General features: G+C 37.1%; 1 protein-coding gene across 1 annotated transcript in view; it reads right to left on the reverse strand.

Annotated features, from left to right (window-relative positions):
• Nucleotides 1-17979, reverse strand: part of LOC138698779 (thyrotropin-releasing hormone receptor-like) — a 109794-nt gene extending 91815 nt beyond the window's left edge. Inside the window, exons 1-2 of the mRNA XM_069825002.1 lie at nucleotides 17892-17979; nucleotides 13873-14053 (exon numbers count right to left, since the gene is read on the reverse strand). Coding sequence (XP_069681103.1) covers nucleotides 13873-14053; nucleotides 17892-17979 — 269 coding nt within the window. The remainder of the gene's footprint in view (nucleotides 1-13872; nucleotides 14054-17891) is intronic.
• Between the last annotated feature and the right edge of the window lie 827 nt (nucleotides 17980-18806).

Raw genomic sequence — 18806 nt, forward strand, 5'->3', positions numbered from 1 at the left:
ACCGTCATTATCATCTTCATCATAATCATCACCTCCTTTTTTACTTATAGTGCCAAGATATGCTGCAAATGTACGAAAGCATTACAGTAGGGTTCTCAAACTTTTTAAGATTGTGAGCACTGGCCATACATAATTCTAAATGGGCGAGGACCATGAAGTCGAAGAGTTTAATATATTACTACATAAATTAAATAGCAAATAATACATTAGTACATTATGCAACGAGCCTATAATGATAATAATTAAGAAGCGAATATGGATGTTTATGAAACGAGTGCAAGCGAGTTTCATAATTTTCATACGAGCTTCTTAATTACCATTATAGGCGAGTTTCATACGACTTTTTATGCTCGACCATATTTCTAACTTGAAATTATTCAGATGTATACATTTTATTTGTATCTGACAAGATCGGAAATGACCTTGTTCTAGGTCGTGAATCGTGAGATGTGCGCAGACGCGAAAGTATTGATTTTTTCCGAGGAACAATAATGTCATTGACCTTGATGTAATCCCGTTAAACTTGATATAACCTTGATTATTGAATTCGACATTGAAAAACGAGATGACAAATTGAATTTATTTGAATATTATTTACAATTAACGCTAATTATTATAGTAACAGAACACAACCTTCTGCGACAGTATTGGATTTCCAGCCTCCGTGACTTTTCGCTACTTCTCTTTCGATTGTCCTGCAGGACAAAATTCCGGCACATCCGGCGACACTGATATAACCTCTGCAGTTGCGAGCGTCGTTAAATAAAACATAACATTCTTTCGATTGCATAAGCGAGAATAATCGATACTTGCGGTTTTATAACGGTACAAAGCTGACTTGTCATTGGCTGAACAACTGTAAGCTGAATTGTCATTGGCTGAACACCTGTACTTTAATGAGTAGGTGTACTTTAATGACATGCATTAAAGGACTGCTACCAGGTTATTAATTACTACATTTCGGCATGCTCGGCCATAAAAAATTTTAAAACCCTCACCAGGAATGTATGTTATTCAAAATTTCAGTGGTCCAAAGAAAAGTCGCTTAGATGGGAATCAAGTAATCGTGATCGTGTTTTGTTCTTCAGGTATTCATAAGTGTGAAAGTTTTTTGTACAGCTAGGTCGTCCCGAAATAAGCTAGACATTTTGAGACAAACTGTAGAATTTGGAACCTTTTTGTTTCTTCTGCTTCCCAAAGGCTACGAATTACGATGATATTAATGAAGCTGTCGATTATTTCTATGAAAAGTTGAACAATATATTTGATATAAATGTCCCAAAGAAACGAATTAATAGGAAAAAGTCTTATCCATGTTGGTTTACAAAAGATATCATACAAAATTTAAGAAGTAATAATTATAATAATAATAATAATAATAATAATAATAATAATGTTTTATTTTCGCTGGCAGAGTTAAGGCCATAAGGCCTTCTCTTCCACTCAACCAGCCTTTATCAATACAATACATAAATTTAAATTACAAATATTTTCACTACACTTAAAAGGTTCTCCAGCAATAATCTTCACTACACATTTACTTAAATTTAGATAAATCTATAAGGTAAAGTAGTAACTTAATTTATGAGCTAATTTAATTCAATGAATTATAATTAATTTAATATTTGAGATAGCTAGTAAAATGATGAAAATTAATTTAATATAAGCTTACTAGGACTATGTTACAGGGAGAATATATATATATTTCTATTTCTATAATGAGAATATTAATGTAATTGCCATTAGAGGTTTTGTAAATCTATTTAGAGAAATTAAAGATAATAATAATAAGAATGGACAAATGTTAGTTTCATTATAAGTAACAAATATTAATCAGCAATTCATCTGTTAAGTAAGAATTTATGTAATTTTGACCTAAATGAAGTTATTGTCCAACAACCCCTTATATCACTCGGAAGCGAGTTCCAAATTCTAGCAACTGAAACTGTATAGGATGAAGAATATAAAGATGTCTTGTGGTAGGGTACAATGAGTAAATTGTTATAATGAGATCTTGTACTTAGCTGATGATATGCGGATAAGAATTTTATAGAAAAAAATTAAATAGTTCTCACATTATGAAGAGAAACATAAAGAATTAAGAAGAGTAACCAAAACTATGATTAATAATGCTTATTTAAATTACGTAGAAAATTCTAAAAGAAATATTACTAACAATCATAGCACTTTTGGAATTTTATTAAAAGTAAATATATAAAGAATTTCCGTACATCTCATGTTATGACATTAGGTGGTAATTCACTAACAACTGATACAGATATTGCTGATGGTTTCGCGACATATTTTGATTCTGTATACAGTAATAATATACCAACTTGTAATGCAATATCTAATTGGAGAAACTTTAGAACAAAAAAAAAAACAAATAAATAGTTGATGAAATAAAAGAATAATCACAACAATGACTTAATACATCGAAAGGATGGACAACATACTTTTAAAATTAATATCAGATATAAAAAGAAATGAGGATATTAGAAAAACTGTAGAACAAAAAACAAACAAACAAACAAATCGTTGATGAAATGAAAGAATAACCACAATAATGTCTGTAACATAACGAAATGATGGACAACAACAGACTTCCAAAACTTGCATTATCATACAAGGGAAAAGAGAAAACGGAACTTGGAGCATTCAAAGTCAATATGGATAGATTAGAAATAGGCCAACTCATATTACTGAGTTTCCCAGGATGGGAAGTTAAAGAGTCCTAACCTGATGTATTCAAGATGATACTAGGAAGATAGTTGGATCGAGTCCCGGCATAGCCCTGTTGGTTAAGATCACTCAGCACGCCAAGCTGAGGGGGCCTGGATTCGATTCCTGTTGCCGGAACGCATTCTTATCCATGTAAATATATAGTATACCCTACAGCAGGCCTGTCAATTGATGTCCATAGGAGCAAGCGCGCGCTTTAGAAACCAGGAGAGCCTGAGCGCTTTACAGCGGAAAGGAAAGAGACAGAGGAAAGAGGTGGTATATGCAGCTTGGTCGAGCTATATACAGGGATGGCCAGCACTGATTCAATAGATAAAGGGAAGAGAACTTATTAAAACTGAATCCATGTTAATTTTTAGATTTGTCTGAGAAGTATAAGTGCATTATAAGAATGTAAGTTTTAATTTTAATGCTCATTTTTCACATGTTTGATTTTTTTATTCAAAAGAAATATTTTCTCAACTTTCGTATAGAAAAGTGAAATTTTCAGGTATAGGCCTATTTATTTAGTAGCCTTACAGAATGTTTTCGTAAATCTAATATACCGTATATACGTATTGCTGAAGATAGTGTATTGAAAATTTTGAAAATATTCGCATGGAAATTGTTTGTAAGGAAATGAATTAACAAAGCAACTACTGTTACATCATAAGCAAAAGATACGTGCTCATGTGTTGTAAAAATGTCAGATATATAGCTTCAGCAGATTTCGAGAAAATAATTTAATATTCTGATGATAGGAAGTTGCTCACAAATATCACCTTAAAAGCATAGCGCGAAAAGAGTTTTGTTATGTAATATTAGTTACACTTAAAACAGATACAGTACCTAGGTAACTTTGCTTTGTACTGTAATATTGTTTTGATTAGTTTATTGATTACTTTTGTAAGGCTAAAGATACCATCAATATAAATTCCAACTTATCATGTCATACTCAATCTCTTTCTTTGGAATATCACTTTCTTTATGAATGATGTGTTTCATCCACTTAATACAGTATAATATTATACTACTATGGAATTTAAGTGAATATTCCTTCTTAACTCTCTATTATATTATTAAGATTTAAAACACAAGTGCAATATTAAGAAATCAGTGTTAGTACTTTTGTTTTACAGACAATATAGATAACATTAAACAGAAAGAAGCCATATAAAAATAACGACATAAAATTTCACGTTCCGTTTGAAGTTTGTGCACCACTGTTTTCTTAATCCAACAGGTTGCTTATTCATATAAACAACCCTTCCTCTTTCCATACTTAGCGCTTGCTGTCCGCGCACGACGTCGAGGTCAGAAAAATGTGCTTGTTTTGACATCACTCCCCTACAGTATAGACTACGTGTTTACCTATATAGTTACGAAGTCTTAAAGTGGGTTTAAACTTCATTATGTGGTAGTGCAAGTCCTCACAGTGTAGACTTGTGTAACCACAAGATACGTTCCAGTTAAGATCGCGGTCTACAATTGAGAGGATCCGGCATTCTTCCTCTTTTGTTAAGTCTCTCAGCGCCGACTGAATATTTAACAAGTGGGGGAAGGGCGTGAATGCTGTAAATTAGTATTAATAGACACTTGGACACAGATCCGCTGTGGACGCAATTGCTTTCCGCCGGACCAGAGCCCGCCGTTGTGAATTTATTGCAGGTTCCTAGCTTTATCTTTATTGAGAATTGCTGTAATTGCTTTGCTGTTCGGACGGCGTCAATTTGCATCAGTCCAGCGGATCGGAAAGAGTGCCCTCCTTCACCGTTGCAATACCGATATTCTTCAGTGTAGTGGAATTCCCGACCCGGACGTTACTTTTTTATATTACGTAATGGGTTTTTTGTGTAAGTTACACGAAATTCAAATCAAATAGTAGTGTGAGAGGAACGTAAAACTATAGCCAAGGTGAATAACCTATACGAAAAGAACTTTCGCTAAGATTAAAGAGGTTTACTAACAACCCTACTACATCTCTTTAATCTCGACACTAAAAAAGCCAAAAGTAGAGTGACTATAACTAACTGTAGGTTATTTTTAACATTTTTAATTTATTGATCTCCTGGATCCAGAGAACATTAAGGGGGGTGAAGGGTGAAATTTTGATAATTTTCAGTAAAAAAATAGCATTTTCGTTTTCTTGTAAAAATGAATCAATGAATATAATACAGTATTATATATATATATATATATATATATATATATATATATATATATATATATATAGCCTATACATACCCTACTAAACTTATTTATTTGGAATTTAACGTTTTCAAATTGGAGTAGATATATAACTATACATTATTAACTTTCTTTCATAAGAACAAGAAAAATTCAACACATATTAGCATAATTATAATACTTACTTACTTACAAATGGCTTTTAAGGAACCCGAAGGTTCATTGCCGCCCTCACATAAGCCCGCCATCGGTCCCTATCCTGTTCAAGATTAAGCCAGTCTCTATCATCATGCCCCACCTCCCTCAAATCCATTTTAATATTATCCTCCCATCTACGTCTCGGCCTCCCTAAAGGTCTTTTTCCCTCCGGTCTCCCAACTAACACTCTATATGCATTTCTGGATTCACCCATACGTGCTACATGCCCTGCCCATCTCAAACGTTTGGATTTCAAGTTCCTAATTATGTCAGGTGAAGAATACAATGCGTGCAGTTCTGTGTTGTGTAACTTTCTCCATTCTCCTGTAACTTCATCCCGCTTAGCCCCAAATATTTTCCTAAGCACCTTATTCTCAAACACCCTTAACCTATGTTCCTCTCTCAGAGTGAGAGTGCAAGTTTCACAGCCATATAGAGGAACCGGTAATATAACTGTTTTATAAATTCTAACTTTCAGATTTTTGGACAGCAGACTGGATGATATAGAGCTTCTCAACCGAATAATAACACGCATTTCCCATATTTATTCTGCGTTTAATTTCCTCCCGAGTGTCATTTATATTTGTTACTGTTGCTCCAAGATATTTGAATTTTTCCACCTCTTCGAAGGATAAATCTCCAATATTCATATTTCCATTTCGTACAATATTCTGGTCACGAGACATAATCATATACTTTGTCTTTTCGGGATTTACTTCCAAATCGATCGCTTTACTTGCTTCAAGTAAAATTTCCGTGTTTTCCCTAACCGTTTGTGTATTTTCTCCTAACATATTCACGTCATCTGCATAAACAAGAAGCTGATGTAGCCCGTTCAATTCCAAACCCATAATTATAATACGAGAAGAAATATATTATTTCATTTTACAGAATCCAAAAGTTCAACGGCTGCTGGTATGAAACATGGCTTCAATTTTTAGTAGATTATTTCACGACGCTTTATCAACATCTTAGGTTATTTAGCGTCTGAATGAGAAGAAGGTGATAATGACGGTGAACTGAGTCCGGGGTCCAGCACCGAAAGTTAACCAGCATATGATGGCTTAAAACTGTACAATTTGTCAGTAACCTGTTTAAGCGTGATTGAATTTAATCTGAAAAATTGAAGAAATTATTAAGGGAACTTAACATAGGATTAGATAAATAACTGCTAAATATTAGTGTTATATTACACTTGTGGATATTAGTTATAAAAATGTTGAATGGCAATTGTTCTTTATCATATAGGCTCTTGTTTTTGTAATCTGTACTATTTAATTTCTTATATTAATTGTTTTGTCTTCTTCTTCTTCTTTCTGCTTATCTACAGTGCGGTTTTGAACTCCCGACGATGCGTTTGCTCATGCAAGAGTAAAAGCTTTAATTTATATTTCTGTTTTATGTATAATAGTTTTTTAATGTATGTTTCTTTCTATTACAAAGTACTTTTGTGATTTTCTTACTGTAATAATTGTAATAATAATTGTATATTTAAATTTTGATGTTAATAAATAAAGTTACAGCTTAAAAAAATAAAAAAATAAATTATTTTGAGCAAAGCATAAAGCGCTCCAAAGCATAAAAGCATATAAATGGCTGCACCTTTGAACTTCAATTCCATGCAGATTTTACAAGCTGTTTTCTCACACATTTTCCAAACACATTTCGTCAGGTTCCAAGTGATGATAAGAACATGAAATTTTACTGCATGTTCTATATATACTGTGGTTAACAAAATATCGCATGGGTTATGTCTGACTGTGAAACTACAGGGCCCGAGTTCAAATCCTGGTTGAGGTTTTTTCCGGGGTTTTCCCTCAACCCATTAGGCCTAAGAGAAAATACTGGGTAACTTTCGGCCCTGGACCCCGGACTCATCTCGCTAGCTTTTTCACTTTCATCTCACTCAGACGCCAGAAACTATAGAAGTTGATAAAGCATCGTAAAATAACCAACTTAAAAATATATTTTTGGGCTTTAACTTTGATCAAGACTTAGCCTATGAGCCCACGGAGATATAATTCAAATCGTCATTCGTAGTACCAATGGCTCAATCTGTCAGATATTTTAGATTAATCTTGGATAGCAAACTTACTTGGCATAACCACATATCAGCTATTGTTAAAAGAATTAGACACAGAATCTACCTGCTAAAACACATTATTCAAGACAAATCTCCATTGCCTCTACACTACAAGAGACTTATTTATATTTCAATCGCGCGCCCTGTGTGGCAATATGGATGTTCAATTTGAGGCTCTGCTTCTACGTCACAAATAAGAAGAATACAGGTCATGCAAAATCGCTATTTGAGGCTGATGTCTGGTGCACCTTGGTATATTAGCAACATGAACCTGCACGATGATCTCTGTATTCCTGAGGTGATGGAGGTCCTAATACAGAGCTACATCAGACTGTGTAACTCCTTCCTAAACCACATGAATCCGCTACTTCAAGTCATTGTCACTAATCCACCGCAAGATCCAGCCCACAGAAGATTAAAAAGAAAACGGCATAGTGATATGAGGCTATAGCAAAGTATACTACGTGGTACAGTCATTAAGTTCTAATACTGAGCGCATAGTGGCGTTGTGGTGCACTATAGCGCATAGGTGGCGCCATGGCATGATACCTTGTCAGTTAGTCTCTCGACCCAACAAGAGACAGTTGAGTGCATGCACTGTAAGCAGAACTACGGTCTTTGTTGTGACGGTGATTTGAATGCGCGCGTCGGAACTCGAGTATGTTGCAGTTTGAGCAACTGGCAAACGTCACGTTCTGTCAGAAATTAGGCGAAACTGCTATAACCGATCATAACTGGAGACGAAACATGGTGTTTCCTTTACGATCCGCACCTGAAGCGACAATCCGCCACCTGGAAAACGCCATTATTTCCACGACAGAAAAATCCGCAACAAGACAGGTCAAAAGGCAAGGTGATGCTTTAACAGTTTTTTTATTCAAATGGAATTGTTCACATAGAATTCATCCCACAAGGTGTAACTGTAGACAAGATCCTCTACAAAGAGATTCTTGGCCGTTTAAGCAATTCAATTCGTCGTAAGCGTCCTGAGCTTTGGCATAGGAAGAATTGGTTGTTGCTACACGACAACGTCCCTGCACATCGCTCCATCCTTGTCCAAGAGGAACTTGCAAGGCAACAGGTCGCTGTTTTGCCACACCCTCCGTACTCACCTGATCTCGCACCATGCGATTTTTTTCTCTTTCCCCTCATGAAATCAATTCTACGAGGGCGTAATTTTTATGCGGCCGAAAAGGTCATGACTGCCACAAGAGAAGCCGTGCGGCATCTTCCTGCCAACATCTTTCAGCGGTGCTTCGAGCAGCTACACCAACGTTGGCAGACGTGCATAGCGGGCAACGGCGACTATATTGAGGGAGGATGTCGATCTGTTTAAGTGTACGCCGTATCACGCGGCATCTCCTGAGACATCCAGATTCTTGTGGATGCCTACCCTTCAGGCGTCAGTGTCAGAACTTAATGACTGTACCACGTATATACAGTCACGAAGCTTGAGTTTTGAGGGTGCTAGAAACAATAGACTGTGACGGTAATATTTTGCATTGCATGTAATGAGGCGATATTAGCGATCCTAGTGGTGAGCAACTATCTAATATTTGCATATTTACTACGTATTGAGCTTCGCGACTGTATATACTAGACTGTGGCTATAGGGTACTTTCGGAATTGCCAGTGTTTTCCTTTCTCTGTTTGTTATTCCCAACTATAATGTATTTATTTATGTACAATAAAGTTTACTTCAATTAAAAAAAAATCGTCATTCATTTTTCTTGTTACATCATTCGTTTCGTCGAAGTGGAGATATATAATTTTTTTAATTAATTTTGCATTCTTTTCAGGACAGGCTCGGTAACACCCGCATGATCATGTAACATCACAAAATAACACATAATGGAGCAATGTTAATCAACATCGTATTCATGAGGCTTCATGGACAACGGTGCGTAATGCACACAATCAGATTTGCTGTATACATATTTTTATATCACTGTAGATTCACGTTTACACCTGAATTCAACAGGCAGTGAGTCGTTCCCGCAACTGGTTAAAGAGGAACAATTATTTGGATAGTTTAAACAATATTCCGCACACATAACTCCGCGTATGGACGAAGAAATGTATTTTGGGATAGATAAATAAGCAGCGGTTTACGATCAGCAAGTTCCCTCGATCAACCCACACATTACGAAGATAAGTAACTGAAGAGGGTGAGAAGAACAGTATTTATTTGTATACACCTGAAATCTGATTAGTGTAATATGTAATTTGTCAGTGATGTATGCAATGGAGAGGGAAAGGACCTGGACATGAATGAATGAATGAATGAATGAATGAATGAATGAATGAATGAATGAATGAATGAATGAATGAATGAATGAAGCCACTGTGTCCCATGAAGGGCTAGAGCCTCCTACAGGAGGGGAAGCTCGGTTGGTGTGGTTCACATGATGAGCTATTTCACGTGAACAATATTTACATTCACATTCACTATGTGAGATACACTACAGTTTGTCAAATTTTAGTTCTATATGAGTTTGTTCACTATCTGTCTCCACTCGCTCCTGTTGCGGCCGATGGTTGACCAGTTCCCTCCCAACTGCTGCTTGAATGTATCTGCCCATCTTCTTCTTGGCCTGCCTTGTGTTCTCCTTCCTATGTACGGGTCCCACATGGTGGTTCCTCGCGCCCATCTGCCTTGTTGCTGACTTGCTACATGACCACCCCACTTCCACTTCGTTATGAGGGCTTTTTGTGTGATGTTCTCAGAAGCTGTAATTGTCTGCAGTGCCGTGTTGCAGACCTTGTCTTTCAGTGAAACGCCAAATATCTTCCTCTCCATTTTCCTTTGGCATATTTCGGTGTTCGTCTTTTGCCTCTCTGTGAGGGCCCAGGTTTGGCAGTCGTATGTTAGCACCGGGAATACACAGGAGTTAAGAGCCTCTAGTCTGAGTCTGCGGTTTATGGACCTGTCGAGGAGTATAAACTTTAGCGCCCAGAAGGCTTTCCAGGATTGTGTTATTCTCCTTTGTGTTTCTTTCTCCATCCCTTGGTTAAGTGAGACAGTCTGCCCTAGGTAGATGTAATCGTCCACGTGTTCTATCTCTGTTCCTAGTCCTGAGATTGGTGTTGGCGTTCTATTTGACATTATTTTTGTTTTGCTGTAATTGATTGAGAGCCCAACACAGGTGCTGAGCTCGTTCAGTTCGATAAGCATTTGCTGTAGTTCGTTTGGCGACCTGGCAAACAGTACAACATCATCCGCGAATCTTAGGTTCGTTAATCTTCTGTCATTTATTATAATGCCATATTTTGTATCCCATTTGAGCTCCCACTATCCCATTATCTTGCCTCAAGAATGATGCCTTATTGGAGTCACTTATGAAGTTCAAACCTGACTTAGGACAATTGACTAAACAACAACATGTGCTATTTATATAATTTACAGGTGGAAGTCATACAGACTGATCCCTTTGGCTATGGATAATATTAATTTATTATTATAAAACAATACACTGCCTGTGTACTATTGTTGAGACTGGTTTTATTATTGTGAACTAGAGGAGTCTGTAGATCTAGCTATCACTGATTTGAATAATTTCAAGGAAAAATTGTTCCGGAGCCGGGTATCGATCCCGGGACCCTTCGCTTAGCGCGCGAATGCTCTTCCGACTGAGCTACCCCGTCACAATTTTTCCTTTGCATCCACACGACTCAAAATGATCTGACAAGATGCCAGAACTCAACTATGAGTGCACACAATACTGTGTGACTTAAATTGTGGCTTTCTGTTAACGTACCTGGCTTTCAGGTAGTAGCTCCCTGTAAAGCAGGCTTGAATAATTTAAAGGAAAAGTTGTTCCGGAGCCGGGTATCGATCCCGGGACCCTTCGCTTAGCGCGCGAACGCTCTTCCGACTGAGCTATCCCAGGAACTATACACGACACCGTCACAATTTTCCCTTTGTATCCACACAACTCAAATGAGCTGACAAGACGCCAGAACTCAACTATGAGTGCACACAAATGCTGTGTGACTTAAATTGTGGCTTTCTGTTAACGTACCTCCAGTAACGAATGTATTATACAAATCTGGCTTTCAGGTAGTAGCTGCCTGTAAAGCAGGTTTGAATAATTTCAAGGAAAAATTGTTCCGGAGCCGGGTATCACAGATTTCTTACGAATATGATTTTGATGATGAATGAAGACGGTCATATTCAGGGATGTTGTGTCCCGAATTTCCGAATTCATTAATTTCAAAGGGTTATTCTTTGAGATAGGCCTACTTCAAACAAAAAAAAAGTTTAATACAATTATTTTGCTCGATTTTGCTTCCTTTTCGAGATAAAAATTGTTTTATGTAAACCGTTTCATAGCGTGCTTTGGGACCTATTGATTTAATTTCCAATTAAAAGTTATCGTTGTTTTCGACTTTAAAGAGATTTGTATTTTTTTTTATTGGGGTTGAGTACCGGTACAGTAGGCCCTAATGGAGGGCGGTCGCAAACAAATGGTTCTTCCAAAAGTGGATCGCGCCTTCAGAAAAGTTTGGGAACAACTGGTTTAAAGAACTATAAATCTAAGGAATTCCTTGTCATTATACGTCAATTTCAATAATGTAGTATGTGTAAGATCAGTTATTTATAGCTACAACTCTGGAGGCAGATTTCCTGCTCTACTGAAATTTAGCATGAATATTGGACAACCTTTGCACCTCATCCCCTTTAGCTGCGTTCTAGAAGGGGAAAAAGTATCCCGCACGCAGATAAATCTGCCCGTCGCGCACGCTACCCCGTACAGGCTTGAATATACCCCAAGCACTGGTGTTAAGTACAGTAAAACCCGGATTATCCGCCACCCTATTAACCGATTGGTGGATTATCCGACTGTCTTTCTCTCTCGCAGAAAAAATATGAAGTACTGTACAGGTAACGCAAGAAGAGCTTGCCACGGAAAGCTGCGCGAACTTTCGGAAACGTTCGGGTGCACTCGATCTCGCTTCGATTCGATTGGCAGTTCTCAGTCGTCTGCTGGCTTGATGTTTCGAGTGAGATTTATCACAGAGCATGTAACGGAACCTAAACCTAGTTGCAGAGTAACTAATAACGTAACATTGTTGAAAATACAGAAGCACCAATTCTTTTACATATAAAATCACTGAATGAAATGACAAAGATGTTATAAGAAATATTATGTGATCATGTAATAATTGATATTTGACTTTGCAATAAAACACTAATACTGTGTGATTTTATTAAAACGTTCCGATAACTAGCGTGGTACTATGGTCGGTTAATTTTAATCTGTATATACTCCTTATGTTATTAGCGGAGCCTCTTTCGTTTTTCATAAATTTATAAACGTTACAAATAATTCCCTAGTTTGACTGTGTATCGGTTTATTAGCACATCCTAATTTAGAGCGAAACAGGGGTATTGTTAAGTACATAGAATGTTATACAGAACTCTGTTATTTAACAAACACATTTTGAACTACATAAAACTACTGATATCAGGGATAAAACGCAGAGTATGTAACGCACACGCTGGCTTCTACCCGCTCTGAACAATATACTCCACGATACGAACAGCCCAAGACCGCGCTTTCGAATGCGCCCTGTAATCAGCATTACGTGATTCATAGCAGCCCTGTAACGAGCATGACGGCATGAGGACCGAATATCGTTCTCTACGCATCAGTCAAATGGGCAAGCTTTCTTTGCGCTTCCTCTACATTATGTTAGTACGAATTTCTTTTCCAGAGTTTTTTTTTACAAACCTTTACCCTTACGCATTATGCCCTACTCTTCGAGTTTAAAGTTATGTTTTATTTAACGACGCTCGCAACTGCAGAGGTTATATCAGCGTCGCCGGATGTGCCGGAATTTTGTCCCGCAGGAGTTCTTTTACATGCCAGTAAATCTACTGACATGAGCCTGTCGCATTTAAGCACACTTAAATGCCATCGACCTGGCCCGGGATCGAACCCGCAACCTTGGGCATAGAAGGCCAGCGCTATATCAACTTGCCAACCAGGTCGACCCTACTCTTCGAGGGCTGTACTGTTTAACTTTTATAAAAAATGTCTTCTACGAGTGTGGAAAGAAAATATGTTATACTACGGAAAAAAAAAAATTCAAGTAATTGAGTGGTTTGGGAAAAGAGAAAATGTGGTTCATCTCACATCACAATATGAGATAGGAATTACAACTGAGCGCGATTTAGGCTAATGAAAAACAAAATATAAACTGTATAAAATTGGTAAATTTACAATGTGAAACCTCTACTATTCATATCTTTCCACAGATAGTCGTCATAAGGAGTTTCCTTGGCCATTAAAAACTCGTCGTTGAAAACCAGACTTAAGTACAATAAATCATGTTTTAATAACTGACTTATCGGAAAATCAAACATGAATTGAAAAAAAAAAAACAGACTTCAATTAGTGAACTTCAGATCCACTACCTAGCGTATTAAAAGAAAATGCCAAGGAGGAAATTACGAAAATATTATGTACTTAGTTTATGAAAAATTTTTATAGTACGGATTATCCGATTTTTCGAATAACCGTTCACTCCACACCCTTCATTACCATGGATAATAGAGGTTATACTGTATAGCGAAAAGAGAAATACTGGCTATGAAGAATCTTTGCCGATGCAGTTTTGTTCGCGGGATACCGTTCTGTTGCTATGGGAATGTAATGGCAAGCTAGTGCAATACGAACCTGGTGAAGAGAGCGGCGAACAGCCAGGCAAGCAGACAAATGAGCAGCGCTCGCGCCTTGGTGCACACGTAGCTGGCCTTGAGCGGCTCGCAGATGGCGTAGTAGCGCTCGAAGCTGATCGCCAGGATCGTCAGCACAGAGGCGTGTGCCACGGTCAGCTCCACGAACGGCACTATCTTACCTGCAACAACACCGTAACATATCTCATGAGATTAATGGCCGACATCATCAATGTTTTTTTATACATCTTGATTACACAACTTTTAACACTGTATCACTTCGGAATATGTATGGTAAGACTTTCCTGTGTTAAATTTCAACGTACCTCGTTTACATGTTTCCACCTATTTATGGGTCATCTTCAGAACTGGTCGTTGTTGGTCTTGGCGCCACTTGTTCTGTTCCCTGTGAGGGTGTGTTCCTGTGGTATAGTGTAGAGTCAAAGAGTGTGTGTGTTTTGAAGTTGAGTTGTGTGTTGAGCATTTCGTTAGGGTGTGTTTTCGTGTGTCTGTATATTTCATATTATTCTATTGTGTTTAGTTTCTGGCTTTTTGGTTTTTTTAAACCTATTATTTGCCGTTATTCAATGTTTTTTTAGACCGGCCAGAGGCCGTTTACCAAAGTTATCAATTTTGTTTTCTGTTTTCGTTTTTTTTATTTGTTTTCTTTGTTTTTACTTACACTAATACAAACATAAACACAACACCCATGCCCGAGGCGAGACTCGAACCCACAACCCTTCGGACCAAACGATAGGGACATGCCGTGCCCCTACCGCTTGAGCCATCCGGGCCGGCATTGGGATTGAGTACCGGTTGGTTGGATGTGTAGTACATCTCAACACATAAACAACACAAACAAACAAATACAACCACACAGGCGTACACAAACTCAAATATAAAACCTGCAACAACTTCTACATAGGACAGACAGGCAGATCGTTTCAAACACGTTACAAAGAACACAACACAGCCATAACAAAACTACAAAACACCTCCACATATGCAGAACACATCACAAATGCTAACCACACCCACAGAGACATCAACACAGACATGGGAATACTGCACATCCAACCAAAAAGCCAGAAACTAAACACACTAAAACAATATGAAATATACAGACACACGAAAACACACCCCAACGAAATTCTCAACACACAACTCAACTTCAAAACACACACACTCTTTGACTCTACACTATACCACAGGAACACACCCACACAGGAAATAGAAGAAGTGGCGCCAAGACCAACAACGACCAGTTCTGAAGATGACACATAAATAGGTCGAAACATGTAAGGGAGGTACGTTGAAATTTAACACAGGAAAGTTTTTTTTTTTTTTTTTTGGTTTGTTATTTAACGACCTGTTTAAAGTTAAACAATATTAATATTATAATTTTGGAAATACTGGCCAGTTTCGTTCTATGCATACCAAATAGTAATGCTCATACGAAGAGGATGTTTTATCTCATGAACAATATTTGGACAGATGTTCAAAACAGGAGCACAACACATCTAATCAAATCAGAGCTGCAAACTGCAACTGATTTCAACTATTACGCGAGACAAGACCTGTCTCAAAATACTGTTAACTGTCGAAGTATAGAATGAAGTTGTTTTTTTAGTAACTGAACTGAATAATCTGCCAATTTTCTATGTGAAATTTTGTCGATTTCTTAATATCTCGTATTTTCTTAAAAAAAAAGTTGGCAACCCTAACAGCACTTGTGAAAAAAGCTGACAAACGGGGTACCGCAATCTGGCAAACTAAAAAACCTTAGAAAACACTGATGTCAGCTTTAGAATCTGACACTTGGCAGCCCTGAAGAACCATTCCATGCCTGTCTTCTTGTTTTTTAAAGCACCTATCGTTTTGTTTTGCGGAATCTTTGCTTTTCCTCGTTGCCATTCGATCTCTCGTCCGAAAAATTACCTCTCCAATGATAATTTTCTTTTCACTCCCGGACAGTATGTTGTAAAAACCGGAGGTCCTAGCTATTTTTAATTCATGCTTAACTCTATACAACGTTAAAGAATTATTGTTTATTATACTTTATCTATGGCTTACAGTACTTTACCACAAACACCAAAATGGCTAAATATCAGTCTATATCACAATGTACCTGTTAACATTGACACATGATCTACATATATATTCAGGCATTCAATTAACGGTAGATAATCAATTCCCGATGGGACAATGGCCTCCAACATGAATTCTGTTACGCATTCCAATCAAACAGCAGGTTTTCGTCTCTGACACGTTGAACGCAATGTTCAAATTTTATTTATTTCATCAAAAAAGAGCACTGAAAGACTTAAATCCTGAGAAAAATGATTTAGTAAATACGATCTTTCATCATATTCCAACATTTCTGCAGCAAAATATATATGCACAGAAACAAACAAGTTCTTTTGAGAAATTTTCTGACTCGCACAGTACCATACACGTAGACAGGACTAAAATTTAGGAGTTTCTAGTTAAAATCGGATCAGTCAAAATTAGAAAGATAACCTGTTCGTTGAAGTTGTCATAAAAACTGTTTTTCGTAACTGGTTTCAGTTTCTTTGCCTGCCCTTATTATGGCTCAATACGTAGCTCCGAAACTTCGGATTTATTGAATGTATGACACTGCGAAAGAACCAAAATCTCTTTACCACATTGTATACAGTGAAAGTTTTCAATTACATTGCATTACAAATTGTTAGTCTTCACGTACTATTGACAGGCTATCATCTGATTTCTCCTGCCTCGAAATTTCTTCCCGTTCACCGTTCCTTCCAGTGCATCCTTCAACAAGCAATTTCTTTTTAGTCAGTGGCCCAACCAATTCATTTTTTCCTTCCTGATCAGTTTTTACACCCACTCTTTCCAACACAGTTCAATTTCTTATTCTGTCTGTCCATTTCACCCGCTTCATTTTTCTCCATATCTAAATTTCAAATGCTTCTAGTCGTTTTTCTTGTCTTCGTCGTAATGTTCATGTTTCTGTCCCACACAATGCCACAACCTACACAAAGCACTTCACTAGTCTCTCCCATAGTTATTTTAATGATGCTAAAAAAACTGTTAAATTATGTAGACTTACAAAAGAAATAGACAATGTTTTAATGATCACAATTTTATAATTAAGAAATATAAGATCAATACAACATTTTAATTACAATTTTATCACATATAATTTTGATATCTGTATTCATGTAAATTTCAGGTTATTATTTATCATAGAGTTAACCATGTAAATAGTTGTTTATTAATATACACAAGATTGTACATTTCAATTATCTGGTACGCATTTCACAGCAAAGATATGAAAAATTGTATAAGATATTGTGAGTTAAATTCCTGATGATACCCAAGGGCGAAAACGTTTGCATTTCAATTTTATAATATGCAACGATCATTTACATTTGTAAGTGTTATTGATTTTAAGCTTTGATATGTCAATTAGACTGAACTCTAAATAAAATTAGATTATATTACAGGATATTGCTAGCTGAGCGTCCTTCTAACAACACACAGTAATTCCTTCGACGAAACTTTCTTTCCCTCACAATAGACACGCGTCTAATCTGCAGTGAAAGTAAACAGAATTCTTAAGATCGTAAAAAATTTTTTCTCTTATTTCACTGCTATACAGCACATGTGCTCAATACCCACAAGAAAGCTTGTTGGACATGTGTAAGATTGGGTTTCAAAACCTCCACGGGGAGCTGGAGATTTTGCAAAGTGCAGATCTGCTCAAACAAAGCATAAACGCGACGATTCAAGGAATATGTCGGCACGTGTCTGCGATAAGCTGAAGCAATATCTGAGCAGAACAAAGCCCTGAGTAGCGAAGCTGAGGTTTGTCGGTCTTTGATGCTTTATTGAAGTCAAAGAGTTCTAGGAAACGGCTCAGCGTGTTGGAAAAGAGTCGAGTTTCAAGTTGGAGGGGGGATCGAGGCAGATGTGGGCCGTCTTAACGGACAGACGCGCTAATTCCTTCGCAGTCCAAGAAACAACACAACGTACTCTCCTTGATTACGCTTGTAAGAAACAGCTGTGCTGTGATTTCGAGGACGTCTCCACTTGAAGGCGCAATTTGTCTCCGCGGATTCATTTCTACTTTCTTGTTTGCAATATAATTAAAAGAAGATATCGTTACGCCGCAATTCAGTCCATTAGCCGGTGGGCGGGAAAAAGGTGATAAGTCCATTTTCATAATTTTTCAGGTGAGAGAAAAATGTGTTTAAGCAATTATGTAAGATCGCACATTTTAGATGAAAACTTTATTTGTATTATTTCTTAAGGGAAATACAGTGCTGAAAAAATATGTAATGCTATTTTTTTGCATAGGGGAGACTCGGCTAATTCCGCAATATTAAGAAGTAAATCTATCATATTTTTATCAAAATGTTTATTGAAAAATATTATCAAGATATGTACAAATATAAATGACACTCGGGACGAAATTAAACGCAGAATAAATTTGGGAAATGCCTGTTATTATTCGGTTGAGAAGATTTTGCCATCTAGTCTGCTGTCAAAAAATCTGAAAGTTAGAATTTATAAAACAGTTATATTACCGGTTGTTCTGTATGGTTGTGAAACTTGGACTCTCAAATTGAGAGAGGAACAGAGCTTAAGGGTGTTTGAGAATAAGGTGCTTAGGAAAATATTTGGGGCTAAGAGGGATGAAGTTGCAGGACAATGGAGAAAGTTACACAACACAGATTTGCACGCATTGTATTCTTCACCTGACATAATCAGGAACATTAAATCCAGACGTTTGAGATGGGCAGGGCATGTAGCACGTATGGGCGAATCCAGAAATGTATATAGAGTGTTAGTTGGGAGGCCGGAGAGAAAAAGACCTTTAGGGAGGCCGAGACGTAGATGGGAGGATAATATTAAAATGAATTTGAGGGAGGTGGGATATGATGATAG

This window comes from Periplaneta americana, chromosome 4 (genome assembly GCF_040183065.1).
Source record: "Periplaneta americana isolate PAMFEO1 chromosome 4, P.americana_PAMFEO1_priV1, whole genome shotgun sequence".
NCBI classification, from domain to species: Eukaryota; Metazoa; Arthropoda; class Insecta; order Blattodea; family Blattidae; genus Periplaneta; species Periplaneta americana.